General features: G+C 41.8%; 1 protein-coding gene across 1 annotated transcript in view; it reads right to left on the bottom strand.

Annotated features, from left to right (window-relative positions):
• The window catches only part of INTS9 (integrator complex subunit 9), a 67495-nt gene that overhangs the window by 23268 nt on the left and 18559 nt on the right, over positions 1-25668 (bottom strand). Inside the window, exons 7-11 of the mRNA XM_082480456.1 lie at positions 24059-24193; positions 19045-19156; positions 13092-13272; positions 10574-10634; positions 1530-1701 (exon numbers count right to left, since the gene is read on the bottom strand). Of these exons, the coding sequence (XP_082336582.1) occupies positions 1530-1701; positions 10574-10634; positions 13092-13272; positions 19045-19156; positions 24059-24193 (661 nt within the window). The remainder of the gene's footprint in view (positions 1-1529; positions 1702-10573; positions 10635-13091; positions 13273-19044; positions 19157-24058; positions 24194-25668) is intronic.

Raw genomic sequence — 25668 nt, 5'->3', positions numbered from 1 at the left:
TTTCCCAGCATAAACACAGTCTAGATTTAAGTGCCTTATCTGCTCAGCAGGAACGCCCTTGTATCTTCCCTCCCTTTGCAGCAGGGCTAATTACACTCTTTCCAAATTGGTTTAACAGTATCATGATACTGTGACACTTTTTGGTGCCAATATTGTGAAGAGTCAAAGGGACTTGCTCATCACTAGCCTCAAGACTACATTAAAAAAACAAAGAAGGAAGGAAATAACCCTTTCCCAATCCGCTGTGCTTTAGGAGGTTATGTGCTTTCCAGCAGTCCTATTCACTAAAAAGAGGAGGAAAACAAGCTTAACCGTGGGACTCCATCACGCCTTTGCTGTGGGAGTAGGTTTGATCAGTTACTCAGTGTTCTCCTCCCCATTTCTAATTCCTTTGTCCTAGTCCAAAATCCACACCTTTTTTGTTACCTGGCTAAGTTATATATACCACATGTCCCAATTACACCAGAGCTCATTATACATAAAATCAGTAGCAATGGCCTAAAGGATTATTTCGCTTCTCAGATCTGAAGAGTGCCCACTGTAGGGTTCTGTTTGGATGACACATCGGGTATAAAGAGGAGGCGGCACCTGGGCGGAACGTCAGGTTGAGGGAAGGTCTTGAAGTATTTTTAAAGGAGATCAAGCTCTGTAAGATATCCCCTTTGCTAGGTTTCACGATGTCTCTTAAATACTTTGCCTTGCTGTTAATGATTGCTGTGGTCCCAGGATGCAGCTGCCCTGTGGATCTCAGACCATAGCTCATTCTGAGGTAGACAGGGCTCGATTCATTAAATCCATAAAAGTGGGGTCAGCACGAGAAGCAGAATGGGAGAAGTGGAGGAACTTAAAAGACCTGTTGTGCCCCTGGCAGCCTGAGTCATTGAGAAAGGAAACAGCTCCCCAGGGTATTAGCTAGAGCTGTACCTTCAGCTTCAGACACAAACGTGTTTGTCAGCCAAAAAGCGTCTGAAAAAAAAGCTCAGCCAAAAGGCAGCAACGGCGTAGATCACTGCTGCCAGGTCTGTATGGGGCGCACACTTCTGAAACAGCAGAGATGACAGAAACATCTTAGAAACAGACTGTCTGGTTGCCTGAGGTTTTGATGAAAGGGCAGGAGAAAGGATGAGGAAAGGTTTGTGATTCCAATGGAATAGGGAGAAGTTGTTTCTCCTTTCTGACCAGCATCAATTAGGTCTTGCCTGGGTTTAACTTGCAGCCAGCTGCTTTTAATCCAAAAATTAATTTCCTGTAGGCATTTTACTGCTGTGCATAATGAAGATTTTGCTTAGAAATGGCAGGAATGGACTCTGCATGGCAAAGGTTGGCTCTGCAGGGCTAAAATGAATTAAATGGCACAATAATTACATTTGTCCCTACAGTCAATCCTGGGGTCTTAATTTAGACGAGCTCCTACTGAAATCAGAAAGTTCTGCCCCAGAACAAATGAGTAAAGCCCTAGGATGTAGCCACACTTAACCAGAGCACACAATCTACTGTTAATTCGATAATGGTATCTGCATTTTACTTACCTGTGAATATAACAGTGTTCAAGCTAGATTTTCCCCATAACTCCATGAAATGAACCACATCCCCAAATCTAAGAGAGGGATGACCAGTGAACACAACACATGGCTGCTTGAAGTCATTGCTGAAGTCTCCGTGGATGCTGGGATAATGTTTCAATTTGTTTGTCTGAATGAGCTGAAATAAAAACAAAAATCCAGACATTACAAACTTTTCATGCCTCTGTGCTCTGTAGTTCAGTGTGTTTATTTATATAAGATTATAAATATTCTACAGTTTATTTCTAATTCATCGCAGAGTCCCTTCCTGCATATCCCCCAGATTTTCCAAGAGATTTAGTCATGACTGTCCTAAATGTTATGAAAAGGAAGTCAGAGTACAGGGCCAGGTGCCTCCAAGTCCTTGCCCTCGTTTCTTTGGTACCAGCAGTATGGTGACTGAGGGGAAACTCTGCAAACACTCCCTGCTTACTGTTTCCTGGAGTGAACAGCAAGATCAGCTGCCAAATTCAAAAGAAGCTACTTTTTTCCTATTTGCCATGTGTACAAAGAGCTCTGGGCACTGATGTTTAACCTGGTTTTCTTGCATCACAGTAGCACCAGGCAATTTTGCCTTCAGCAGTATGTTGCTATGAGTTTCATTGGTGTGACGGGTCTGCACGAAGTCAAGTCCTCCAAAAAACCATGAAAGAACAGACTGACTTGCCCTTCCTTAACTATCACTGAAACTAGTAACAACAATGAAATAAGAGCAGTAAGAAGGACCTGTCACTAGAGCTGGCAAAGAGTGTAATCAACTATGCACATGGAACGGATTTCTTTACCGAGATGGGGAATTTTATTTATCAAGGAACTTTTTGAAGAAGAATTTTGCTTTATTTCTCCTGCCACTGTTTTCTAATCTGCGAAGCAAGGTTCAACTTAAAAAGCAATGTAATAGACTGCTAAGCACTTTCACGCAATGTTTTGCAAGTATTTTCTTGGCAGGTATATGCTTCCATCCCCAGCCTCAAAATACCTGTAAATACAGTTTTCTTTAAAAGTATGCAATTTAACACAAGGAGATCACACACTGAACAACTAAGAACATCCACGGAAATAAGAATTGTGAAAGAGGGGAACGGTACTTCCTTTGTCAGACAGTTTTTAAAGGAGGTGGGACTGTTCATCAAAGATCTCTCCATACGTTGCTGTCTCCTGTCAGGCACTGCAACATTGCTCAAAAATACAGAATTCCCATACGCAGGGTTCAGCAACACGTTTCTGCAGCTGTTGTGCCATGGAACCCCAGACAATACGACTAATTAGCCAACCGCGTGCTCTCACTACGTGTCATAACACGATGCGTGCATCGTGCCTTTCCAGCAGAAACCCCTGCCGCTCAGGACATTTTCTCTTCGTTGTAACATATTTGATTTTCCAAAGAGGAGCTAAGAAAGAACATTACGATGAACAACTCCTCTGGTGTCTCAAAGCTGTAATTCATCTTTCCAGATTCTCTTTCATTTGTTACTTTTTGCCATGGTAGATCTAACTCAAGACAGTGTGCCTACATGGAAATGAACAGAAAACTGAGAATTCTGATGCGTCTTTAAGCCTCTTAAAAACTAATGCACAACAAAGCACTTCAGAACTTAAGGTTATTACACAATTAGGTTCTTAATTGATTTTAGTATCATTGAACAACAGTATCAACCCTACTATCACCACCTAAAGATATGCTTTGATGCTAGAACAGGGAATGTACAAACTTACCCTCCATACCCTTTCAATAATAGAAAGTTGGCTGCCCATAGGTGCCAATATTTATCTTTTTCCTTTGCTTCCTCGAGTTTGGTCTCCTTCAAGTTCCCAACAGCAAGTATTTTGCTGTGATTTTGCATCTGACTTCCCACGTGTCCTGTTTAAAACTGATGTGCAATATCTGGATGGCTGGGATGGAATGGGATCGGGCTTTGATGTACGATGGAAACTGTAGGTGGACATGGGCTGTTATTTCCACATGGATCCTTGGATCATGGAGGAATTAGCCACAGCACTGCACTTTCTGCAGTTTACTACTAACATCAAATTCCTATTTAATCTTCAAGAGGGAAATTTGAAAAAAACATCCAATAACTGCTCTGGCAGTTAATACGCACTGAATCTTGAAAACATTTCTGCAATTAAGACTGGTAAAGATTTCTGATTAACACATCTGGAGTGCAATATTTAGAATCTAAACTTAGCTTCAGTAATAAAAACTGCAATTTAGCAGACAATGGGCAAAACAAATTTGATCCCATAAAATACAGGCATTTAAAAGAATGGGTAGGAAATGGCCCCACGAAGCTTTTCCCTGATTTTTCTGAGGGAAGACAAAAGCCTCAAAACTGAAGTTGCAAAAGCGGTTTCAATTGGGTAAACTGGAAGAAGGGGACAATTTCTACCTCAAATATTAAATGGGATATATGACATTTCAGGGCAAAACTTTGTAAGGGACCAGCAGATAGCTAAGTGAAAGACATTTCTACAGCTAGCATTTATGTAATGCACTTTGGAAATCACAACCTATTCTTCCAGCACCAGGTTTCACAGGTTCCTTAGGATTTGTATACAGCATTCAAACCTTTGCTAAGATGTGAGAGCAGCACTCTGACGTGCAAAAGCATTCTCAACAGCCTATTTCACTGCTATACCTATACAAACGTTCAGTGTTTATAAATATAAAAGCTGCATTCTCTTCAAAGCATTATGGAAGCTTCAAATCCCCTCCTATTACTTTGTAGAGAGACACAGGATCTCTAATCCAGTTTTCAGGACTATAGGTTTTGGGGGGTGGGGTGGTGGTATTTTTTAATTTTATTTATTTCCAGCAACAGAACAGCTAGTATAATGCTGGGGCACACTGCTTCTAACTGGAGGGGGATGCTAACTCAGGAGGGAAAAGGTACACATGTTGAAGCCTCAGCACCATGTCCTCAGGTGCAGTGATTATTTTTCATCTGTTTTTTTGTTTTTTTTTTTTTTTAGTATCTTTTACGATAAGTCTACTGAAGCTCCAGAGCTTAGCTCTCAATCTCCGATTCTCACAGCTAGGTGAGAATAGCAGGGGTGAAAGGCTACATAAACAAGTTTAGAGACATTCTACTCACTCCAGTGATAAAGCAGCTGGTAGACTTTAGTGTCTAGAGCGAAGTCTTCTCTAATTACCCAGTCAAAAATATATGGAGCTGAACTTGCAAAACAGGGTCAACAAAATTTCACAAATCATTAAGGGGACGAAATTGGTAATGCTTTGTACAAGTCTTTTATATCTACAGATGAGAAGGGCTGTATAAGCCCAACGGTCACGACCGCGACACATCTCCAACCTGCACCAAGCTGGGCCAAGACCAATGTCTGGCATTCAGCCAACCGATATTTTCAAAACGGGACCGATTTCTGGAAACTAGAAGCAACATTCAGAGCATCTTTCTACAGAAAGAACCATTATTGACCGACAGCTTAAGAGATAGAGGATGGTAAAGTACTGAACCGAGACTGAGGAGAGCTGTGTTTTTTTAAAATCCCAACTGGTTATGCTTCCTTTTAAAGTGGTAGACTTGATTTACAGGGTCAGCAACTGCTGCTATAAACAGGATAAATCTTCAGAGTCTTTGTGTACCCTGTATTGAAGTGAGCCAAAATACACTGCTATTTACTCTGTGTGTGTGTTCTGCATCCAGAATTTTGAACAGATGTGGTTCTTATCAATGACTGAGTGATGCATTTATTACTTCACCTCCTTCACTCCCTTCACGAGACCAACACTAACAGGGGCCTAATTCAATATAATACTATAAGACAAAACATAATACTATTCAATCACCTGGTTCCAGGTATTTATTGCTTTAAATGTGTTACACGGGAACTGGTACATGGAGGAGGGAAGCAAAGATGAAGAAAACAAATGCCAGTATTTAAGACCACAGAATCAATATTACTCCCACCCTGGCTATTTTCAGTCAGAAAAAGAGGCTTTTCCTCGCCATTCCTCTTAGATCTTGCTAACAGAATCCTCAATAGGAGGACAGCAAATCCAAACTCTTCCTCCACTAGCAAACACTGATCAATATAAATTACCTCTCAAATGTTTCTGTTGCAGACAGTTAGAGAAGCCTATATTCACTTACCTTACAGCCTGAAATTGTCTATGCAAAGTTTGAGCAGAAAGGAAAAGGAGTGAAAGCTTCTCATTTTGCCTTCCTAGAACAATTCAACTATTCATTTATAAAGCCCCTACCTCCACAAAAGGGATGGTGCGGAGTGTTCAATCCATGGTTCCAGCTGAAATGACTGGGGAGATGGCCAATTCCTCAGCTGTGGCTGAGGGGACATCCATCCCCATGTGCTCAAGGAATTTGGTAAAACACCACAAGCTGGTTCTGGGATACCAGACTGCGATTTCTAAACAAAGCAAATTAATGATTTATGCTCCACAGCATTTCAGTTAGACATTGTGGAGCTTAAATCTAAGCCTATTTAGGCAGTTGATCCTAGAATATAACTTATACAGTGCCTTGGAAGTGAAAGGCACCACCGCCCTCAGCCAGCCTGCTACATTCGCAAACGTGCTGCTGAAAAACTGAATCGCTTCTTTTGTGTAAGCGCAGGGGAGAGCCATCCACAGAGTGATCCATCCCTTCCATAACTGACTGTTTTTCCACTTCAGTTCCCCGGTTTTCCTCCTGAGAAATCGCTCTCTGGAATGTACAGCAGTCCCGCTCGAGATCCTAACTCCCTCCAACAGAGTGACAGCAACTTTTACACAGCGATCACAGAGAAAGGCCTTTAGAAAGAATCTCTTTTAGCTTGTCCACTGCTAAAAGGCTGCAGATGAGACTTCAAAAGCTTGTGCAAGATTCTGGACACTCCATTCATACTAACTTTAGTAGGAATTGATGTCCAAATCCATCCCTACAAGCCTGAAGCACGTTAGCCCACCTTCCTTGCTCACAACACAGGGAAAGCATATTCCCTGTTCACTTGGACTGGATGTTAGGAAACAAACTGCTACCCCAAAAAATTGTACGCAAGTGATTGCGCGGGAAGAGATATGCTGAACACCTACTACTACATTAAAGCAGAAGTAACAAGGAGGGAGCAGAAGTGTTTTGGGTTCTCTGCAGAGTTGGTCTCTGCAGACCAGAGTCTCTCTGGTTTTATTTAGCACAGCGGAAAGAAGAATGAGTTCAAAACAGGTAACATAAATCATAAATCTGGAAAATTTCCATGCGAAGAGAACGAAAAAGCTTCCAACAACATAGTATAGAGAAAAGAGTAAGATGAAATAAAAATAATAATTGTAAAGAAGATGAAGATACTTTTATTTATCCTCTTGTAACAATAATGAAGGGATAGTGAAGTGAAATGCAAAATACAATCATAACTTCTTAGAGGAATTAAATGCTCTTTTATACTGTGCATCAGGCACCACTGGAACTCATTGCTGCAAGAGACTACATCAACAATTTTGGGTTTGTTTTGTTTTTTTTTTTCCCCCATTTGTTTTTAAATCTTGCTATTTATATAACTAACAGTAACATCGAATTTGAGGACCAGACAGCATTCTGGGCGGGATTGTTCTGTACGTAATTAGAAGCTTATTTCCTGACCTGTCCCTTTCTGATGTATCATGCCAGAGCTGTTTTTAATGCTTGCTAATAACTAAGAGGTATGTCTGAGTAATTCCCTATTTTCTTCCAACAACTGAGCAGCTAAGCACGTTTTTTCTTGATGGGCGAATTCTGTACAGGTTACATTGCACAAGCCTACCATTCCTTTGAAAAAAGTAAGGCAATTCTCCGCTAACAACCTATCTAATAAAAATGATCATTCAGTGTCTGTTTCTGATGCTCATTAAAAATTCCCTTAAGTGCTAGTAAGCAGAGCTCCTGCTTGTGAGGTTGTGGAGTCACAGATTTAGAACGAGAGACTTTACCTAAGACAAAAAGGCTGGCTGCTCACTACGGCTCAGACTTAGTAACTGGAAGCCTTGAGTCCAAGTCCTTGCTCCCTCCTAGCCTGACGGTATGGCCGTGGACAGGTTATTCAGCCTAGGTCTGACCATTTTGCTTGGTGAAATCACACCAAAACGTCATAGTAGCTGAGCCTACTGTGGCTACTCTTTGCACAGGGATAACAGGGTTTCTGCCAGGGAATAATACATTTGTTCAAGATTGTACTGAAAAGAGGTTATATAGATGTTTCACATTATATGAGTTACATATACAGCGTCAGCTGCAAGATTCTGCCCCTCTTCTGTTTACACTGTTTGTTCCAACTCTGTATTTCATAGCAGAAAAAGAAACCCAGCTCCTCTCCCATGCCTTAGAAACAGTATGACAGCATTAAACCACAACCAGCTGTAGGTATCACTAAAACTGGAATGCAGCCCAAGGCAGCTGAGAATTACAGGAGTAAAAGGATGACAGTCCTTCAGAGGACAGCAGTGAGGAATCAAAGGCACGTGCTGAGCACTGGGTACCTGACACGGACATCCTGGCGCTGTGCTGGTGAGCATGGGCGTCTTACATGTCAGTCATCTATATAAATCTCAATATGCTTTGATTGTTAAAAATCAAACTGAACCAAACCACGCGTCTTACAGAAAGGAGCAATCTGATCTGGTGTTCTCAAGTGTGTCTAAACTTCAGTGATTTATGACCTTAGGAAAAGCACTAAATGAAACAGCAGCCTCAGTCTTTCTTTGCCTGGGTACTACTTTGTTTTGGGTTTGCAATTAAGTTAGGCTTTTCAGAGAGTGTTGCTATATGCCTAGGGCTGCTGCCTCCCACCATACGAACTGGTTTTGCAAAACAACCAGAACGTATCAGGAATCAGCAACAAAGAGACCCATTTAGTCCACCACGGGGCGGGGGTAGTGCAGGTTACTCCGCTTCCCAGCCTTCGTACAGCAGCTGTAAGCGCCCACCCAAACACACAACCTGAGTTGTGTCGGAGGACTTGCTGTGAAATGCGCAGTACTTACTTCAGATGGCAGCTCAGTGCCGAAATGCCTAAAGGCTACAGCCATTTCATAGTTTGGGAGCCACAAGGATGTGCATACACAATATATGGTGTCATTTAGCACATTTAAGGGAACCCTTAGGCAAAAATGTAGGAAGCCTAAGAATGGCTTCCTATCAATGGTACCCGTGGGTCTAGATAAAGCTGTTTGTGCGCCTCATGATAAAATGTCCCTAGCTTTGTGGGTCATAACCTGTATGATTTGGCCTTGCCAACCAAAGACCGTACCTCTAACAGGCACATTACTCCCTCTGTGCACTGCATTTTGTCATAAGGCAAGTGATCTGTTATCTACTGCTGTGAGTCCTTTCCTAGATAATTACCTTGATCTACACATGAAGCACAGAGGAATGTCTCAACAGCTGAACAATAATTTGGCAAAATCTCATTATCAACAGGCCTCTGGAGAATATAAAATGTCCTAAAAATTAGAGGACACAGTTATCGCTCTATAAACACAAAGACCCATCACGTAAGATGGGTTAATTAATCCAGTCTTTGACAGCTGCATGTTTGGCTTCTCATTTTTGGAAGGGCTTTCACTTAAACCTGCCAGTTCCAGTACATATTGTGAACTAAAATTTTGAACCAGTATCTTTGGTAGAATACAGGCTGTCAGTGAAACCAAAGACACTGTGGATCAACAAGGACACCCCAGGAAGCAGAAATGCCGGGGAAATTAGAAAGCATAGCCACAGAGTCTTGTTCTCAGAGATCAGGCTTTGGAATTGATTTATTGGTGTGAATGAATTTTTTGGCTACAAAAAGAGTGGCGAATAGGTGGCTTGCCCTGCAGTCTGCATTATTCTTGGTAACAGATTATACATAATACACTGCGCATCCTGCTTGCGATGCATTCTAGTGTCTGGAAAGAATGAAGGCTTCTGGTCAGATCCTACTTCCAATAGTGCCTTTAAAGCACCTACAGATGATAGGTACGATGGGCAATGGCAATTTCCAGAACAAGTCCCTGGATGAGATATCTCAGAAGAAACAAAACCCAATGCCTGAAAAAGGCATTTAATCTCTGGACTCTTAAACCTGCAACAGCCACTCTGCACACTTTATCCAACAGTTTTGGCCACAGGAACTACAAGGGCCAGTTTTCCGAGACTGCATGCCCCAAATGGCTCACTGTTTTACAGGGGGAGGATTTAGCCAAAATTCTTTCTCAGTCCCATTTCTTCCTTTCCCAGCCTGCCTCTCATTTACTTCAGTGGGAAATCTACCTGTTCTCAGTAGAGAAACAACAATATTTCGTTTCTTCACATGTGTGATAACTCTGAAGGCATGAGTTATACCACGTTTATTTAATGTCTGTCTGGCTAAAACCTCCCCTCAAATTATTATTTGTTGCAGGGAAGATCCCCTCAACATGTTGCAGGGGGATCCCCCCCAAAGAGAGGAGCCTTATTGCTCCTTGCTTCACTAAGATGCTAGCTCAATTAAGTTCGCTTAAAATGCCAATGACAGCACTCAGTGCTGCAAGTTTTAACTTTGTTTATATGAAACCTCTCTTTCAAGATACCACTTCTACTGCAGCACACAAGATGGTGCCTATTTCAGCTAGGGAGGTAGAAGCTGTGATGACTAAGCTGTCTCTGATAACAAGCTCTTAGTTTTACAGACTTAGAAATAAACTGCTTGGACAAAGGGAATATTCGTGGTTGCAGTCTGGTAAGAGCAAACATTCAACCATGTGTACGCCAGATAGCCTTCTGCGGGGGAAGAAGTAAAACAGGCGAGCATATGTAAGTTATATGCTGAAATAAACATCACGATAATTTCTGAGTTGAGGGAACACCATCATTCATTCCTCCCCCACGCTCCCAAATTAATCACAGAAAGCACAGGAAAAAAAAACTCGTATGAATAATGACACAAAACTATTAAATAGCTGTAGAAGTGTTCAGCAGAAAAACAACAGCCACGCAGGACTGCGTTCCAGAAACCCGCTCACTCTGTGACTTTAGCAAACAGCAAGACCATGGTTTACTCACCTCAGCATGGGGAAAAGGAGGTTCTGGAAGATATACCTTTGTTTGTTTGTTATGACACAACCTTTAAAAGAAAGGGAAAATAAGATGGGTTAGAGAGCTGCAGAACATCCTGCAGTATCTGCTGCCATCTAGTGTTAAACTTTTTCTGGAGAAAGCCATTTCGTATCTGTGGCATCAGGTGCAAAATCATGGATTTGTTTTGTTACTTCCAGTCTTTCTGCTTAGAGGACCAACACCTACAGACACAACACTTAGAGAAGGTGCAATACAGCTGCAGTGATTTTGTACACACTACCTAACAGAACTCCTTTGCTGTTGAAGAGAAATTTGTAACTCAACACCCACGTCATTTCATAGTCCAGACCTCAGCAGTTTTTGCAAAGCCAAATCACCTGTCAACAGAAAAATTCCAATTGCCTCATCCCACTTCTCAGCAATGACCCAGTCCTTTTGTTCGTTATAGTCTAATTCCCTTATGCATTTTATTATTGCAGCTACAATGTTGGTAAACTGCCTCTCACCATGGCATAATGCTCACTGTTATCTGCTATTTTACACGAAACATTTATTTTTAAGACATAAATATTGAAAGCTGTTGATTAGCTGTAGCCAGACTCCTGATTCATCCTATTACAGAAGTTAAAAAAAGGTATTTGTCAGAGGCCTGTGTGACGTTACAATTATCTGTAGTGACACTGTCCTGGTGGCTTTTTCTGGGAAGCACAACCTGTCTTATACTTTCTTCACTTTATTATAAAGCAATAAGCCCAGGTCAAACTAAATATGATAAAATCTAAGAGATACTAAGAGCAGGGTATTTCTTTTAGCTGACTAAACAGTAGAATTGGAAGGCTGGAATCCCTGAATCTCAAGCCCAGCTCTGAGCCCAAACCTCTATTTTACAGATGTTCAACCTCTGCCTCCGCTTCTACCTAAGTAAAACATTTACCTTACACACAAGGGTTGGGAGATTAGCTAAGGCTGAGTTTGACTTTTGAATATAAGCCACTGCAGCAAAGTAGAATTCAAAAACATGGTGTCTGAACACTTTGGTGCCTGAATTGTGCCAGCAAGACACAGCAGACAAAACGACCCGACTGGTACACGTAACATTCCTGCTACTTTGACAGCAATACCTAACCCAAAGGGTTATGACAACAAGAACTATGCAGCTACCACTTCAGTTGCTACTGAAATGCAATCACCATGTAAGTACAAACCAAACAACTGGTTAACTATAAACTATATGGGTCAACACACCCTGGTGAGTACATCAAAATTTGGCCAGGACACCAAGGCTTGATTTTCCTACTTTTGCTGAATGCAACATGATTAAAACTCACCAGATTTCCTTCCTCTTTACAATTCTTCTGAGGGATCAATTCACCTAAGATTTCCAGGACCTCTCTTTTCTTTTCTGAACCCCAGACTTAAAAAATTGGGAAGAAATGAAGGAAAACCTAACTTACTCTGTTTAATAATCTAGAGCACCTCTCTGTAAGAATTTAGAACCAGTTACAAGTGGTTGGGTTCTCCTTTCCATGGCTCAGAATCATGGAATGGTTGAGGTTGGAAGAGACCTCTTGAGGTCACCTGGTCCAACCCCCTGCTCAAGTACTGTCAGCTACAGCAGGTCGTCCAGGACTGTGTCCAGCTGGGTTTTGGTGTCTCCGTAGATAGAGACTCTACAACCTGTCTGCACAACCTGTTCCAGTGTTTGACCACCCTCATGGTAAAAAAGCCTGTTTCTTTTGTTCAGATGAAATTTCATGTGTTTTAATTTGTGCCTCTTGACATGCTGCTGTCAGTGGGCACAGCTGAGAAGAATCTGGCTCCTTCATCCTCATTTCCTCCCATCAGGTATTTCTACACATTGGTAAGGTCCTCTCGAGCCTTCTGTTTTCCAGGCTGAAGATTCCCAGGTCTCTCAGCCTCTCCTCATCTGAAAGATCATCTTTGTGGCCCTGTGCTGGCCTTGCTGCAGTAAGCCCCTGTCCTTCTTGTACTGGGGAGCCCTGAACAAGACACAGCACTCTCCACGTAGCCTCCCCAGTGCTGAGCAGAGAAGGATCCTCTTCCCTGACCTGCTGGCAGTGCTCTGCCTAATGCAATCCAGGATACTGTTGGCCTTTTCTTGCCATGAAAATAAATCACTGGCTGAGCAAAATGAAGCCTGAAAAATCTATTTTGCTTATACAGGGACACCACGGTATAGTTTTGGGGCCACTGGATAAGATGTGCAAACAGGCAGAGCTAAAATTCACTCAAGTCAGGTACATAATTTAATCATCAGTGCAAGTACCAAAAAGCACAGATTAGTTGAGTTTGTATGTTTTATAGGAAGCAACGGTCCCCTAATTATAGAACATCTAGTTACACACACACGCACACCCTCGTGACTCAAGAAACGTGTTTACAATTCTAATCAAGTGTGTATTAGAATACGTCAAGTAAAGAGAACCTGCATATATCTATTTACCCTAGCTGAGGGTGTGAATTGAGGCTGACGAACACCTACCACTCAGCAAAGATCTGGGAGAACTCGAGGGAGCTGTTAGCAACAGGTGAGATGAAATAAAAAGGGACATTGGAGAGTCCAGCAGAGTCAATATACTGATACAGGCACTCCAGCAGATCGTATATTACTCCAGAGGGGTAACAGGGAACCAGCACATTTCCTCCATTACGGACAGTCATGGCTAAGAGAGAGAAAAAGCAAAAATCAATTAACAGGGTTCATATTTAAACTTTTTAATAGAATTCCTTTAATCCAAATATTACATAAGATATAGAAAGAAGCTACCACATGAATTAGCAGAACACATTATGCATATGAATTGGGTGGAACACTTCTGATCATTAAATACATTTATTTACTGCATTCTCCAGGCTTAGTGGAGCAAACGATTATGCTCATTAGCTGGGGGGCACGTAACAGACTGAGCACACGCGAAACTCCTGACACGAGAGGGCGGTCTTGCACTGGCACACGAGGATAAATGAGCGGCACAAAACACCTTCCCATCAAAATAAACCCTGCTCCATCTATTAGCTGTCCACCAGAGGGGAAGGACAACAGTTCACAGGTCTCAGCTGAAAGCACTACACATGGTAAACTGTTCTGTACTCAGTTTTCAGTGCTCTAGATGAATGGCTGAAGATGTGGTTATTTCAAACAGCCCTCGAAGCTAGAAGGGGGTGGGGGAGTCTTCCTCCTTCTTAAAAACGCCAAATATTTCTGTCCCTTCGATATAATAGGAACAATTTAAAACCTCTATGAATTGTAGACAGCATGGGACTGGAGAAAAACAAGGAAAAGAAAAAAGAATAATGGGTTTACTCTGTAACCAAGACAGATCTGAGTACAACAGCAAAAGCGAGTACAGAGCAAACGTTTTGTTCTTTTGGCAGAACGAATTACAAAAATGCTGTACGTTATGGGAAAGTCGAAATACTTTGTCCAGCTCACTGAGCAATCACTTCCTCACCAGGATTTCATCTGTGGTTGTGGGGTAAAACCATCTACTGATGTTAATTGCAGTGCAGCAGCAGCAAGATTATGCATCAAGACATTACACAAAAAGCTGCGAAAGAGCCTGAAAACGCATATATTACATCCCGCCATAATCACTTCCTTGACTTCAATTTATTGACAAGCTTTGATGGGGTACAGATTTAGCACATTAAGGGTCTTTTTGCCCCACCTATATGCTCAAGCAAGATTCTTATGTCTGAATGTTTAAAGGTTTTAGGGAGTCTAGGGAAATGCACAGACTCTCTAGTAGGATTTTTCACATGCATTTAGGGGCTTAGCTCCTTTTAGCAGTCAGTGCCTCTTATGTGCTGCTCCCAACAAGAAGTAGTGGTCAAAGACACCCTCTATTTCAGAGTTATATTATAACTGCAGTGTAGTGGATTTATTGCCTAGGTTTTCTCCAGGTTACATACAAACTATACCATCAAAATATTTGTGAATATGAATAGCAATACTTTACATTTGACTAGAGCCTGAGATGTTACAAAACATCCCAGCAATGTGTTCTATTATCCCTCTTACACGGGTAAGTCTAAACTATCCCATCTGTAAACAGGATGTGAAGAGAGGAATGAGGAGATTAGGAACGATATTTTCAAAGCCATTTGGGGGCTGAAAGTTAAGCCTCTGGCTCCAGGACCAGAATTTGCATTGCTTTGTTATGTACTCAAAAATTCTGCAAAGAGGAAAGATAAGTACCTATATCCACAGCAGCAAGAATGCTGCGCGGGGCAGAGAGAGGGGATGCAGATCACAGGGCGCACTGCTGATCAGTGGAAAATGCTCAGGAAAGGGATATGTCTGCAGCTCTGTCTCTGCTCCAAACAAAGATCCTGGCTCAAACACCAAGGTGTGTGTCTCCGTGAAACGGGTTTCTTCTTTTGCTCAGACACCAGCTAGCTTCACCCTGTTAAGACGAATGGCTCAGTCCTCCCTTTGAAGAGGCAGGAGGAAGAGCTTTCATCTAACGATGGGCTGGTTAAAGTGTTTGTCCAGGCCATGAAAAATGTGGGTTTCACTCCTAAGCCTTGGAATTTGAATTCACAGCTCTCCCTCCCCTGCAGCCATTGGTTCGCTATGGGAACCTCAAGCCTCTTCTCTCACAAACAACCAGAAGTTCAAGATTCCTGGGGCCACAGAGAAAATAACGGAGGGTAAGGTCTTGGAGCAGACATCAACTTGAGTTTCTGTCCCCAGGAAAACTACAGAGCTGGTTATCGATAATTAATGTAGTGTCACAGTCCAGGGAGCGGAGCACTCTTCCAGCCAGCTGCCCTGCCCCCTTGGCCATAGGGGTTGCCGGCCTCTTGAATCTCACATTCCTGACGGCACAGCGACGCGCCTTTGAAACCGGCCTGCTACTCCCCAGCACGGGAAAGGACAGTGACACAGCTACCCCAGCACTGACAAGGCTCTGCGTGACAACTTTTTGGTTTAGAATACACTACTCAGTTCCTCGGTGCGAGTTTATTTGTATGTGCTGTGGTCAGCACAGCTGGGCACTACTTCTTGAGGGTGCTCTCAAGTGGTTCCATAAAGGGATAAGAATTACCTCCCAGCTTCAGCAAAACAGGGATGAAAACCTTCCCAAGCATATTGCTTTCCATGCAAGCAGCAGGTCCAATCTGGCTCTCTGCACCACTACAGCAACTTTCTACAGTTGTCAGTAAGAGGACACGTATATTTGAAAGCTGTTTAAAGCCCAATTTATCTCTGTGACTGATGGATGCACTCTCTTGATAAAAGTTGTATAATAATCTTGGCATTTCAAATTTAGTCTCCTTCAGTAGCTCCATAACAAGTTGTTCAATTTACAACTCACAATGAGATACTTGCTCTTCGAACAGCTGCCACCACAAGGTCAAGTTGGCACCTGAAAAGCAAACTGTGCTCTTTTCTGCTTTATATAAACACGCACACACACACGCACACAGAGGCACGACCGCACACGCACACAAAATGTCACAAACTGTCCCTACAGACAGTCTGGCAATTTTGCTGATGATGCCCAAGGCAATGTAAAAATACAATTGCTTTTCTCGAGCTGCAGAGTGTTGGTGCTGCAGTGCTGAGCACAGAAAAAAAGGGGTTTGGGCTAAACTGAGAGGAACTTGGAGACGTGACAAAGCATGGTTTCAGTGCTGCACACACAACGCGGAGAGCAAATCATGCATGTGACTTGGTAATAATGGGAATCAGCATCTACAATTCTACACGCTGGGATGAAAACAGAGATCAAGGTGAAATTTTCACACTTCCGTTTCTGTGCTTCAAAATGCTTACAAACATGCCGTTACCTCATGACACACATTTTTGGTAAATTTTCAGTGGCTGCTTTAGAGTTTTTACCTACTGTATTCTAAGCTTCTTGTGGAGTCCCCTCAACATTTTGGAAATGGGAAAAATATATGAAAACTATTGTGCTCAGCTTGCCTACTCTATTGCTTTTCCCAGTAAACTATTGCTTTTTTGGACTTTTTTACACATTTGAAAGAAAATTGATTCACTATTTTCTTCTGATGTTGGGTAGATGTGTAAATACTGCTGGTGTCATGTGAAAGACAGCCCTACCAGCACATTACTCATAGAATTATTTAATTTCTTCTGGTTGCTGTTTTTTTGGCAAATACCACCCAAATTCCAGATTCTTACAATGGCATCTTCTAAGCATGTATCTTCCTTTGGTCTTTAATAATTTTCTAATTTCTCTGAGTTTGTCTCATTCAAGAAAGAAGCTGTCTTGAAGACCTTCTGCAAAACCCTCAAAATAGTTCAGAGTGTTTCTGTAAACCAGAACAACTTGTGCAGATAAACACCCACCTGTACCTACATATGTAACACATTTATTTATATGCATTCATCTTCTGGATTTTGCTTTGGCCCGAGCTACATCTCTAAGACTCTGTATAATTTTTGAAAGAATTTTAATTAACAACAGGCTCACTCTTGTTTAGTCAGCACGCAGCTGTTGCAGTTCAAGACACGAGTGACCACTAGAGCACCTTTGCAGCAGAGCTGGCAGCAGGGCAACACGTACCACTCCTCAGCCTCTCCAGTACAAAGTCTAATATTTCAGCTCAGACTTGCTTCCTTGGTGGTTTAAGGTGAGGTGACAGGATGTGATCATGCTACCATCTGTCAGGGGGACAGTGCCCCCATCAAGGCCCGGAAGGGACGGAGAAGGGCAGCACATCTGGATCTAGCACAACAAGGTCACCAAGCTTATTTGCTACAGCTCAGAGGGTAATAAAATTAACAATGCTTAAAAACAATGAAAACACATGACGGTAATACACACACATATATAAACACACACATCACTTAGGCAAGGAAGTCACAGGTGTTAAGAATTAACACAGCTTCAAAGGGGAGATTGAACAAGTTCCTGGAAGAGAAATCCACTGAACATTACTAACTACACAAAAGCCACGTCTGATTCAGGAAATTCCTGGAATAAAAATATTTGAAAGCTACAAGATTATGAGGGGAAAGTATCATATAATCTCACCCTGTTCTACTCTTCTCTAGGCATCTGCTTTATGGCCCCTGTTGGAGCCAGGATGTTGGCAGAGAGGATCTTTGGTATAACCCACGATTACCACTCATAAAATGCCAAAACAGACTCTATCAGTAGGTATTTACACTACATCCTGAGCCTGTAACCTGCCTCTTCAAAACCTGAAACCCATATAATCTTACCTTATACATCCCACAGCATGACCTATGACTCCTGTTTGAACTGAAACATGTCCTAAACAGGGCTATCTGATTTTGATTTAGTGATGGTGGGTGATGGAGGAATCTACCGCATCCCTTGTGTTATTTGCCTTCCACTACTATGGCAGTCTCATACTGCAACTGAGAGCCACTACATAGATACTCAGCATCTGTGAATACGCACAAGGATTTAAAATGGGAAAACCCCTGAAGTATTATGGTTTTTTTTCTTCTCCAAGGTTACATGTAAAAAGGAAGACTAAGAATTTGCACTTCAGTTCTGTTCTCAGCCTTATTCTGCAACCTTGGGTAAGCCACCTAGATACTACAGCTCAAATTTCTCCCAGGTGTGTAATGGGGACCAGAACACTTGCTTACAGTGAGGATTTCCCGATTTAGACTTCTAATGTCTTTTGATAACCTTTGTAACAATCCTCCTATCACAAGCTTTTTAGTTGTCTTGGTAAAAAGTAGTTAGTTTAAAATAAACAGAAGATCTCTGATAAAAGAGCAGGCAACATACAGCAGGACAGACACAAGAAAGTGGTTTGATGACAGAAGGGTGAGAGCACTGAGGAACTGAGGTGGGGGAAGGGGAGAGAGAACAGCACTAGATGTGACATTCCAAACAGGCTGGAAAATGCTGCCATTCACACTGATATCACAGCTTTGCAATTATCAGCTTTTCCAGCTGTGAAAGCGTCTGATTAGGTTTTATATTTCTGGGGTCTATAAATATATCTTGATTTTTTTTTTAAACAGAGATTGTGCTGTTTGCTTTTGATATATTTAAAAATCAGGTGTAAGAAGGGAAGCAGATGTGCTTGTTTTCAAAACTGAAAGTCATAAAAATGCATGTAAAGATTTTACACTGGCTGATATACAGGAAGGAAATAGTAATGTTTCAGCTGGGAACAATATCCAAAACCTCGGCAACACGTAGTCTGTTGGCAGCTAAGCGACATACTTAGCAAACCAAGAGCAGCAGATGATTAAATCTCATTATACCTGTTCCATTCCAAAACATTTTAGGTACAACTTGTGTCTCTCCAAGCACTTACTGTATTAATGACATCAGGAGCACATCGTAAAATCTAAACAGCTAGTTTTATGCCAGAAGCTATAGCTGGACAACTTACTCAATTCCAGGAATCTCAGAATTATTTCCCACCCAAAGCAATGAATAAGATGACAAAATAGTTGTCTTTCAACGACCTACCCAAGTTGCTGCAGAACTCTCCTACCATGCCATCTGGGTTAGCAGTAGGGATTTGTGTAAGACCCGTCAGGATGAGAACATCGCTATTTTTAAGGGAAGCCTGGTCCATGGGCTGAAACAGAGCACAGCGAAATCAAATGAATAACATGAGAGTTATAACACAGGTTTCTCTGCTCTGTTCCAAGAGGACTGCAATACGTAATTGATACAGTGACCAAGAAGGGGAACACATGGAACACTTTAAACTTAACATCCCTCCATCTGTGGAAACGTAACTGGAGTTAATAAAAACACATATAAATGTTTACCTGCATACTACAGCCCAAAACAAACAACGGAACTGTAATCGGATCCATCTCAAAGTAGTCTCCATAGACTAATCATTTCATGGCCTTAGGAGCTGAACGTTGAAAAGACAATAATTTGCTGAGGATGTGGCAGTGCAGTCAGGAAGGGTTTAACTCTTGCATTCCTATCTCTGGCTGCACTGATTTCCAACTCGCTTCCCTTTGCAAATCAAGGTGTCAGCTTTGATTTCCAGAGCTCACTGTCTACAGGGGCAGTACCATTTTCCTCAACCACTCAGCGGATTCTCTTCGGAAGAGGTGAGATCAGCAAAGGGCTTTGGGCTTGAAGCTCCCAATTTTGTGTATGAATCTGAATGCGGCACTAGGCTCTCCCTTGACTGCGAAGTCCGCTCTTGTGCCTGCAGTATTACAACCATGACTTTCAAATACCCATTTCAGATTGTTTGCACAGGCCTTTTCAGAACTCTGTCCTCATGAAATGGTAAATGGCTACTATGGGTAGAAAAGAGAAATCGGTTTAGATTCCTTAATATGTTTATTTATCTAAGAAATAATCACTTAATATATATATTAGGTTTTTAAAATGTAGCTATAATACCAGGCCAAACAGCCAAGTATTTCCTTAAAAGCCAGCAGCCGAAAACAGGTCAAAAATCATAGATTCAACTGCACAAAAAAACACCAAACCCCATCCCCCAAAAAGTAGTGCTCCCAATGCAGCACCAGAGCTAAAATAATAGGGAAAATATGACTTGGCTTACCAGTCTCCCCTAGTGAATCAGATTAGCACTATGCCCTCCTCCAATACCTTTCTTTGAAGCCTGTCCTAGAAGCTAAGCTATGTCAAAGTAAAATAGATGTCTCCACTGGGCTATGACCTCTGATCTGCTGGGTCTACAGTGTATACTACAGTCGACCTACAGTCATAGGCACAATTCTAGATTATGTGGTTAAAGAGCTGAAGGCAGCCATCACAAGCATCTATCCAAGCCACATCTGCTTCCAGGGGACAGAAGAATTTACATCTGCACAGTCTATCCCGTGGCTCACAGACGTAGCAGAGGGACTGAGAAATAAATGTTCCAAGGCAATAGTGTGGCAACCTGGCCACGGGCAGGCAGTCTAACGTTAAAGCAAGCACGGCTTCTGCCTCAGCTCTGCATAAAGGCACACACTTTTTTCACTGAGGTCAATCATTTGACATGTTTTATACTGGTATTTTATTAAAGCAGAATGAAAATGCATGCCCACTTCCCTCCACTAGCAAACATAGAGTAGATATTCAGAAATCATACTTAAGTGTGACCAGATACTAAATATATATTGTTGATACTCAGAATTTAGTATAATCCAATCTTGAGAAGGCAAAATCCACTTCTCTCTCTGCAGATGCAGTACGGCTATGGTGAAAAGTTAACTGTTAGCCTTGCTCTGGGCTGCACTTCCCACAGCTACTATTGAAGCAAAGGTGGGCAACTGCAGCCAGCTGCGTGGTATTTTATGGTTATTTATTCTCAACAGTCCCTCTGCAGTCTCACCAACCAGGAACGATTTCTGCCAGAAATCTTAGAATGAACTTAGAAGACCACTGTACAGTTAATTCCCTTGCTCACAGTCCCTCAGTGCCATTCTTCAGTAGCTGAGAAAAGATGTTGATCCATTAAACATAGAGGGGAATCTCATATCAACTTCAACAAAAGTTTATGCTGTGTACCACCTTCTAGGACCAGACCAGTTACATGAGATTTATTGCAATCTTTGACTCTCCATAGTGTGTCCGTGAAAATGAAATGCCAATAATGCAATAAAAAATAATATCGAATCTGCCTGTGATAATGTGCATAATGATTATGCCGTATTAGATACGCATAATTTCAGCTGCTATTGCACTGAGAGGGCTTGCATTGATTTTTGTGGGTTAATGTAAAGAATATGTCTTAAAAGGCTTTTAGTGACATATCTGAACCTGTGCTGTCAACTCCTGTTCTCCACTTCAGTGGCAACGGTGTCAATTCTAGCCTCAGTAGAGGGTGAGGCAAAATTTTCAATAGAAACCATCTGCCAGGAGACAGAAGCACAGGGAGCAACTAATGGTGCCAGACCAAACTCTCAAACAAACCCTTTAAAGCTCTTCAGTTATTTTCAGCAGCTACGAATACAGTCTTGCTGAACCCTTCACTTGCACTTCCTACAGACCCGCTGAGGATTTCACAAGACATTCCTGCTGCTGCATCCAACATCAACCCAGCAGCCAGCGTTCACTGCACCCCGTTTTGGCTAATCTGTACATCCTGGGACATGTCTAAGATAAGCTAACTGTTTTGCTTTCTATCTGTTGTTAATACAGATGGACTGATTTTTACAGATGGACCATAACTCTCCGCTGATTATAGATGTAACCTAGATGTAACTTAAAATCTCAAGAAAACTTTAAGTCATAATTTATACCAAAGAAGCAATCCCGCTCTCTTCCCACGACTGCCAATTCCCACCCGTGCTGCTGTCTCCACTATGTCAGCACTTAAATCCCAGTGCTGGCAGAAGGGAGAAGGAGGGTAGGATAGGGTGTGGGCCCAGTTTCGGCTGGGTGAGATGAACCTTATCCTGTTTGCACCTTGACAAGAGGAAATGCTTTCCAGGCTATTACTGTGCCTATTAGACAAGATGTAGGAGGAAGAAGCATTTTTCCACTTGTTTGTCCAAATAATCTGTGTCTTATTGCCCTAACCAAACAAATGTCTGATGAGAGCCTGGTCAACCGATGCCCATTTTTAATAACTACGGAGAAAGTTCCAGAAGACTGGAATAGTGCTAAGGTTTTACTATTATTCAAAAAGCTCTGGATATGTATTTACTTAAACATATGCTGATTATCTGGATATAATTTTTAAAACAAAACGCAGTGACTGTTTTCATACACTGTTAAAAGACAGGAATGTCGTTATGACTGCTCACCATGATTCTATGGAGAAACAGGTCAGACAAACAACTCTTCACTCCCTGATGAAAAAATGCTGATTTGTTGGACACAATTTTGACTCTGTGCCACTCCAGATATTGTTATCATTACATAATGTCTGTCAAACATCAAATAGATGAAGAGCTGGTTGGCAGCTCACAGAAACCACCAGTCATTACGGAATCACCATATTGTAGGAGCTTGTACTGGTGTTCACAGGGACAAAAACTATACATTGTCTTCACGAACCATCTGGAAGCAAATATAAGGCAATGATGATATCTGATACACAGATGGTATCTGGTAACATTTGTGATGTGGTAAATAACAAGAAAAGGGCAAACCGAATGCAATTTCAACTACCTGGTAAGCTGTTCCTTCAAACTCTGTGTTAGTATAAAATAATGCAAAGTGCAATGGATTGTATGCTAAAAAATGAGGCTCTCGGAGAACAGGTGGGACAAGCAACACTGTCAGCAGAGTGAGCAGTCCAGGTTGCATCTCTTGTTAGCAAACAGAGTATGTCCCTAAGGTTTCAGGGAGGTTTGCAGTACATTTTCCTCCACTTGTTAAAGCTGAAACTGCTCTGTCTAACTGCTACCACTTCTCCTGCAGGTTGCAGTGAGCGCAGATCTGCTGCGTGGGCTGTGCTCTTACCAGGCAGTTCATTCATACCCCAGGGACTTTACCAGAAGTTTCCAGAGAAATGTTCACCTTTGGAAAATGATGAAGCATGTCCAGTCTAACCTGATAAACTGAATCACCATTTCATGTAAATGAAGAGAAAACACTCTCAGTTACCAAACTACTTCTTATAGTGCAAAGTTTCTCCTCACAGAAATATTTCATTCATATATTGTCAAATACTGCTGCTGCTCCTTCACTAGAAGGTGACGAAAAAGCACAACCCAGGCCAGTATGAGGCTGATGAGAAAAAGGGATCTAGAGACACTGATACACTGCATGTAGCCAAATAGAGCCACACTGTTAAGGACGGTTTATCTACTGTAGTTGTTCTGCTCCTGAGATCAAGCTTTTAAACGAAGGATGCTCAGAAGCAAAGCTCTTTAAAGATACTCACCTTGAGGGAAATTACTTACTGATCATGAGCCTGACACATTTTCTAAATTATTTCTAAATACCTCCTGCTAATATTGCTTTTAACTATTTTGACAACTTCTGAAGCACACAGTACTGCAAACTTCAAGCCATTCTTCACACTAAGAATTTATGGATCTAGAGAGAATTAATTTACTGGAAATTACATCTACAGCACTATAAAGACTTTGCCCTTAGCAGAGCAGGGTGGAAAAGTTGGCAGCCAGTTAGCTATCATTTCTCCCAAGGAAGGATGTTTCAGAAGTGATATAGAAGCAGTGTGTGAACTGTCTATAAAGACTCTTCGGTGAAATATGGATTTTAAAAAAAGTCACTAATGTGCTATTGTTTAACTCTGTTGAAAATTTCCGATTTAAGGAGGAGAACCTCCCTGCTGGTGAGTAAGTTAACACCAAATAATTGATAACAAAGAATTTTAGCTGTCTTTCCCTATAACTATTGATACCTGTCCACTTATCAGGGTAGTATGTCTTCTCAATGCCCGTTAAGTCTAGCCAATTGCTAACAGAGGTACCCTAGTACAGCTTCTATACTACACCTGATCCCAGCAGGAAGAAGCCCCCCTATTTTTTTCTTTCAGCAAAGACACTTCCCCCTGTAGAAGACTAACAAATGTCAGAGGTTGTACCTGAGGGTGTGTTGTAAGTAGGGAAGATCCTGAAACATAGGAAACCTTTTCATAGTGTGACTGGATAATCCAATTGGAACTTCCAAGAGCGTAGCCTGAGCTGAGCGGGGTGACCTGCACAGCACCAAACAGCTCCTGAAACACAGAGCAAGAGACATTAACTTGAGTGAGCCTTCAACAGAAGTCTGAACAGGTCATTTTATCATCGGTGACACCAATTTTAAAAGTAGTTCTGTTATTCAAAGCCTTTACGAAGCTAGTTTCCCGAGTCTGATGTCTGCTGCTTTTATTTACCCATGTCTAACAGGATATATGCTCCAAGAAAAGCTTTTCCTGAGGTAGGGCCCTCATAAAGTTTCTCTTCCACGTGAATTCTACGGCATCTAACTGAGTTCACACTGAACCATAACTCTAAATGGAGGAATCAACTGGGGTCTTGATCCTCTGCCTGTCTTGGCTGTACAGAGGAAGCTTGTAGGTGCTTTACATCTTTGAATACATCTATACTCCCTTAGTCAAATTTTATGGATATTGGCCAGCAGGAGAGAAGGAAGGACAAGTTCTTCCGTACTGGTATAAAACTCTGTTTGGGTTACACGTTTTTCTGTGGAAAACGTAAAGTTAACTTCAAACTCACTCACTTCCTAACTTTCTTTCTCTCTAAATGCTATCTGCTGGTGATTTAGAAACAACACCCTACAAACTCAATCCAAATGTCAGCTTCATCTCTAAGCATAAGCAACCTGATAGTTGTCTCCTTTAGAAAGTGTATTGCTTTATCTGTACACAGTAATGTGTTACACTTGTTTTGAGAAAGGAAAATAGCCTCCATGTATACCTCACTAATGTGAGCTACTTTCTCGTTACTGAATAATAGAACAAGCATCCAATTCATGCAATACTGATGATTTTTCTAGTATCCCAATACACATATGGAACCTTTGCAAAACAAAACAGGGTCTCCAGCCCTCACAGTGTGTAAACCAAGGCTCTGGATTCTGCTGATATGGAGACATGGAAAGTGGACCACAAACCATTCTTGATGCTGCCACGTTTTGGGTTAACTGGCTAATTAGGGTCTGATTATTTTAAAAGTTTGCTTTGGGAAGAGATATAGTATGCTCTAGAAATGTCTCTTTTTTTCCCAGTAACTGTAAAAGAATGATTGGCTCAGATGCACAGATGTAAAAATAGATGAGATACTTCCACACTGTGAGTATAGTTGAAAACAAGCACTAACCACCCACAGATACTGAGGCAGTCCAAATGCCCTCAGCCTGTCCAGTTGTTAGACAAAGCTGCAGCTGCTATTTATGTCAGCAGCCATGTTAGTGGTGGCTTGGGGTCTTTTTTCACCAGCTATAATGCAGCACCACACAAACCTAAATCCACCAAATTTAGTACACAGCACCACTGGTTACTGTTTCAAACTGTCTTACTCATTAACAGTAGCCTCAAAACTTCAGTGGCCCATTGCTTAAGAAAAGGGAGCAAATACTGAGCTTTGGGTAGACAACTTACTTTAATCCACCTTTTCATTTCTTAGGGCTCTGAGCAACGCTAGCGGGTATCATGGCCCACATACTGCCTGAATGCTGCAAGGGAACAGT

Source organism: Vanellus vanellus (assembly GCF_965231255.1).
Source record: "Vanellus vanellus genome assembly, chromosome: 3".
NCBI lineage: Eukaryota > Metazoa > Chordata > Aves > Charadriiformes > Charadriidae > Vanellus > Vanellus vanellus.
Note: the sequence above shows the minus strand (reverse complement) of the source record. Positions and strands in the feature narration are given on the sequence as shown.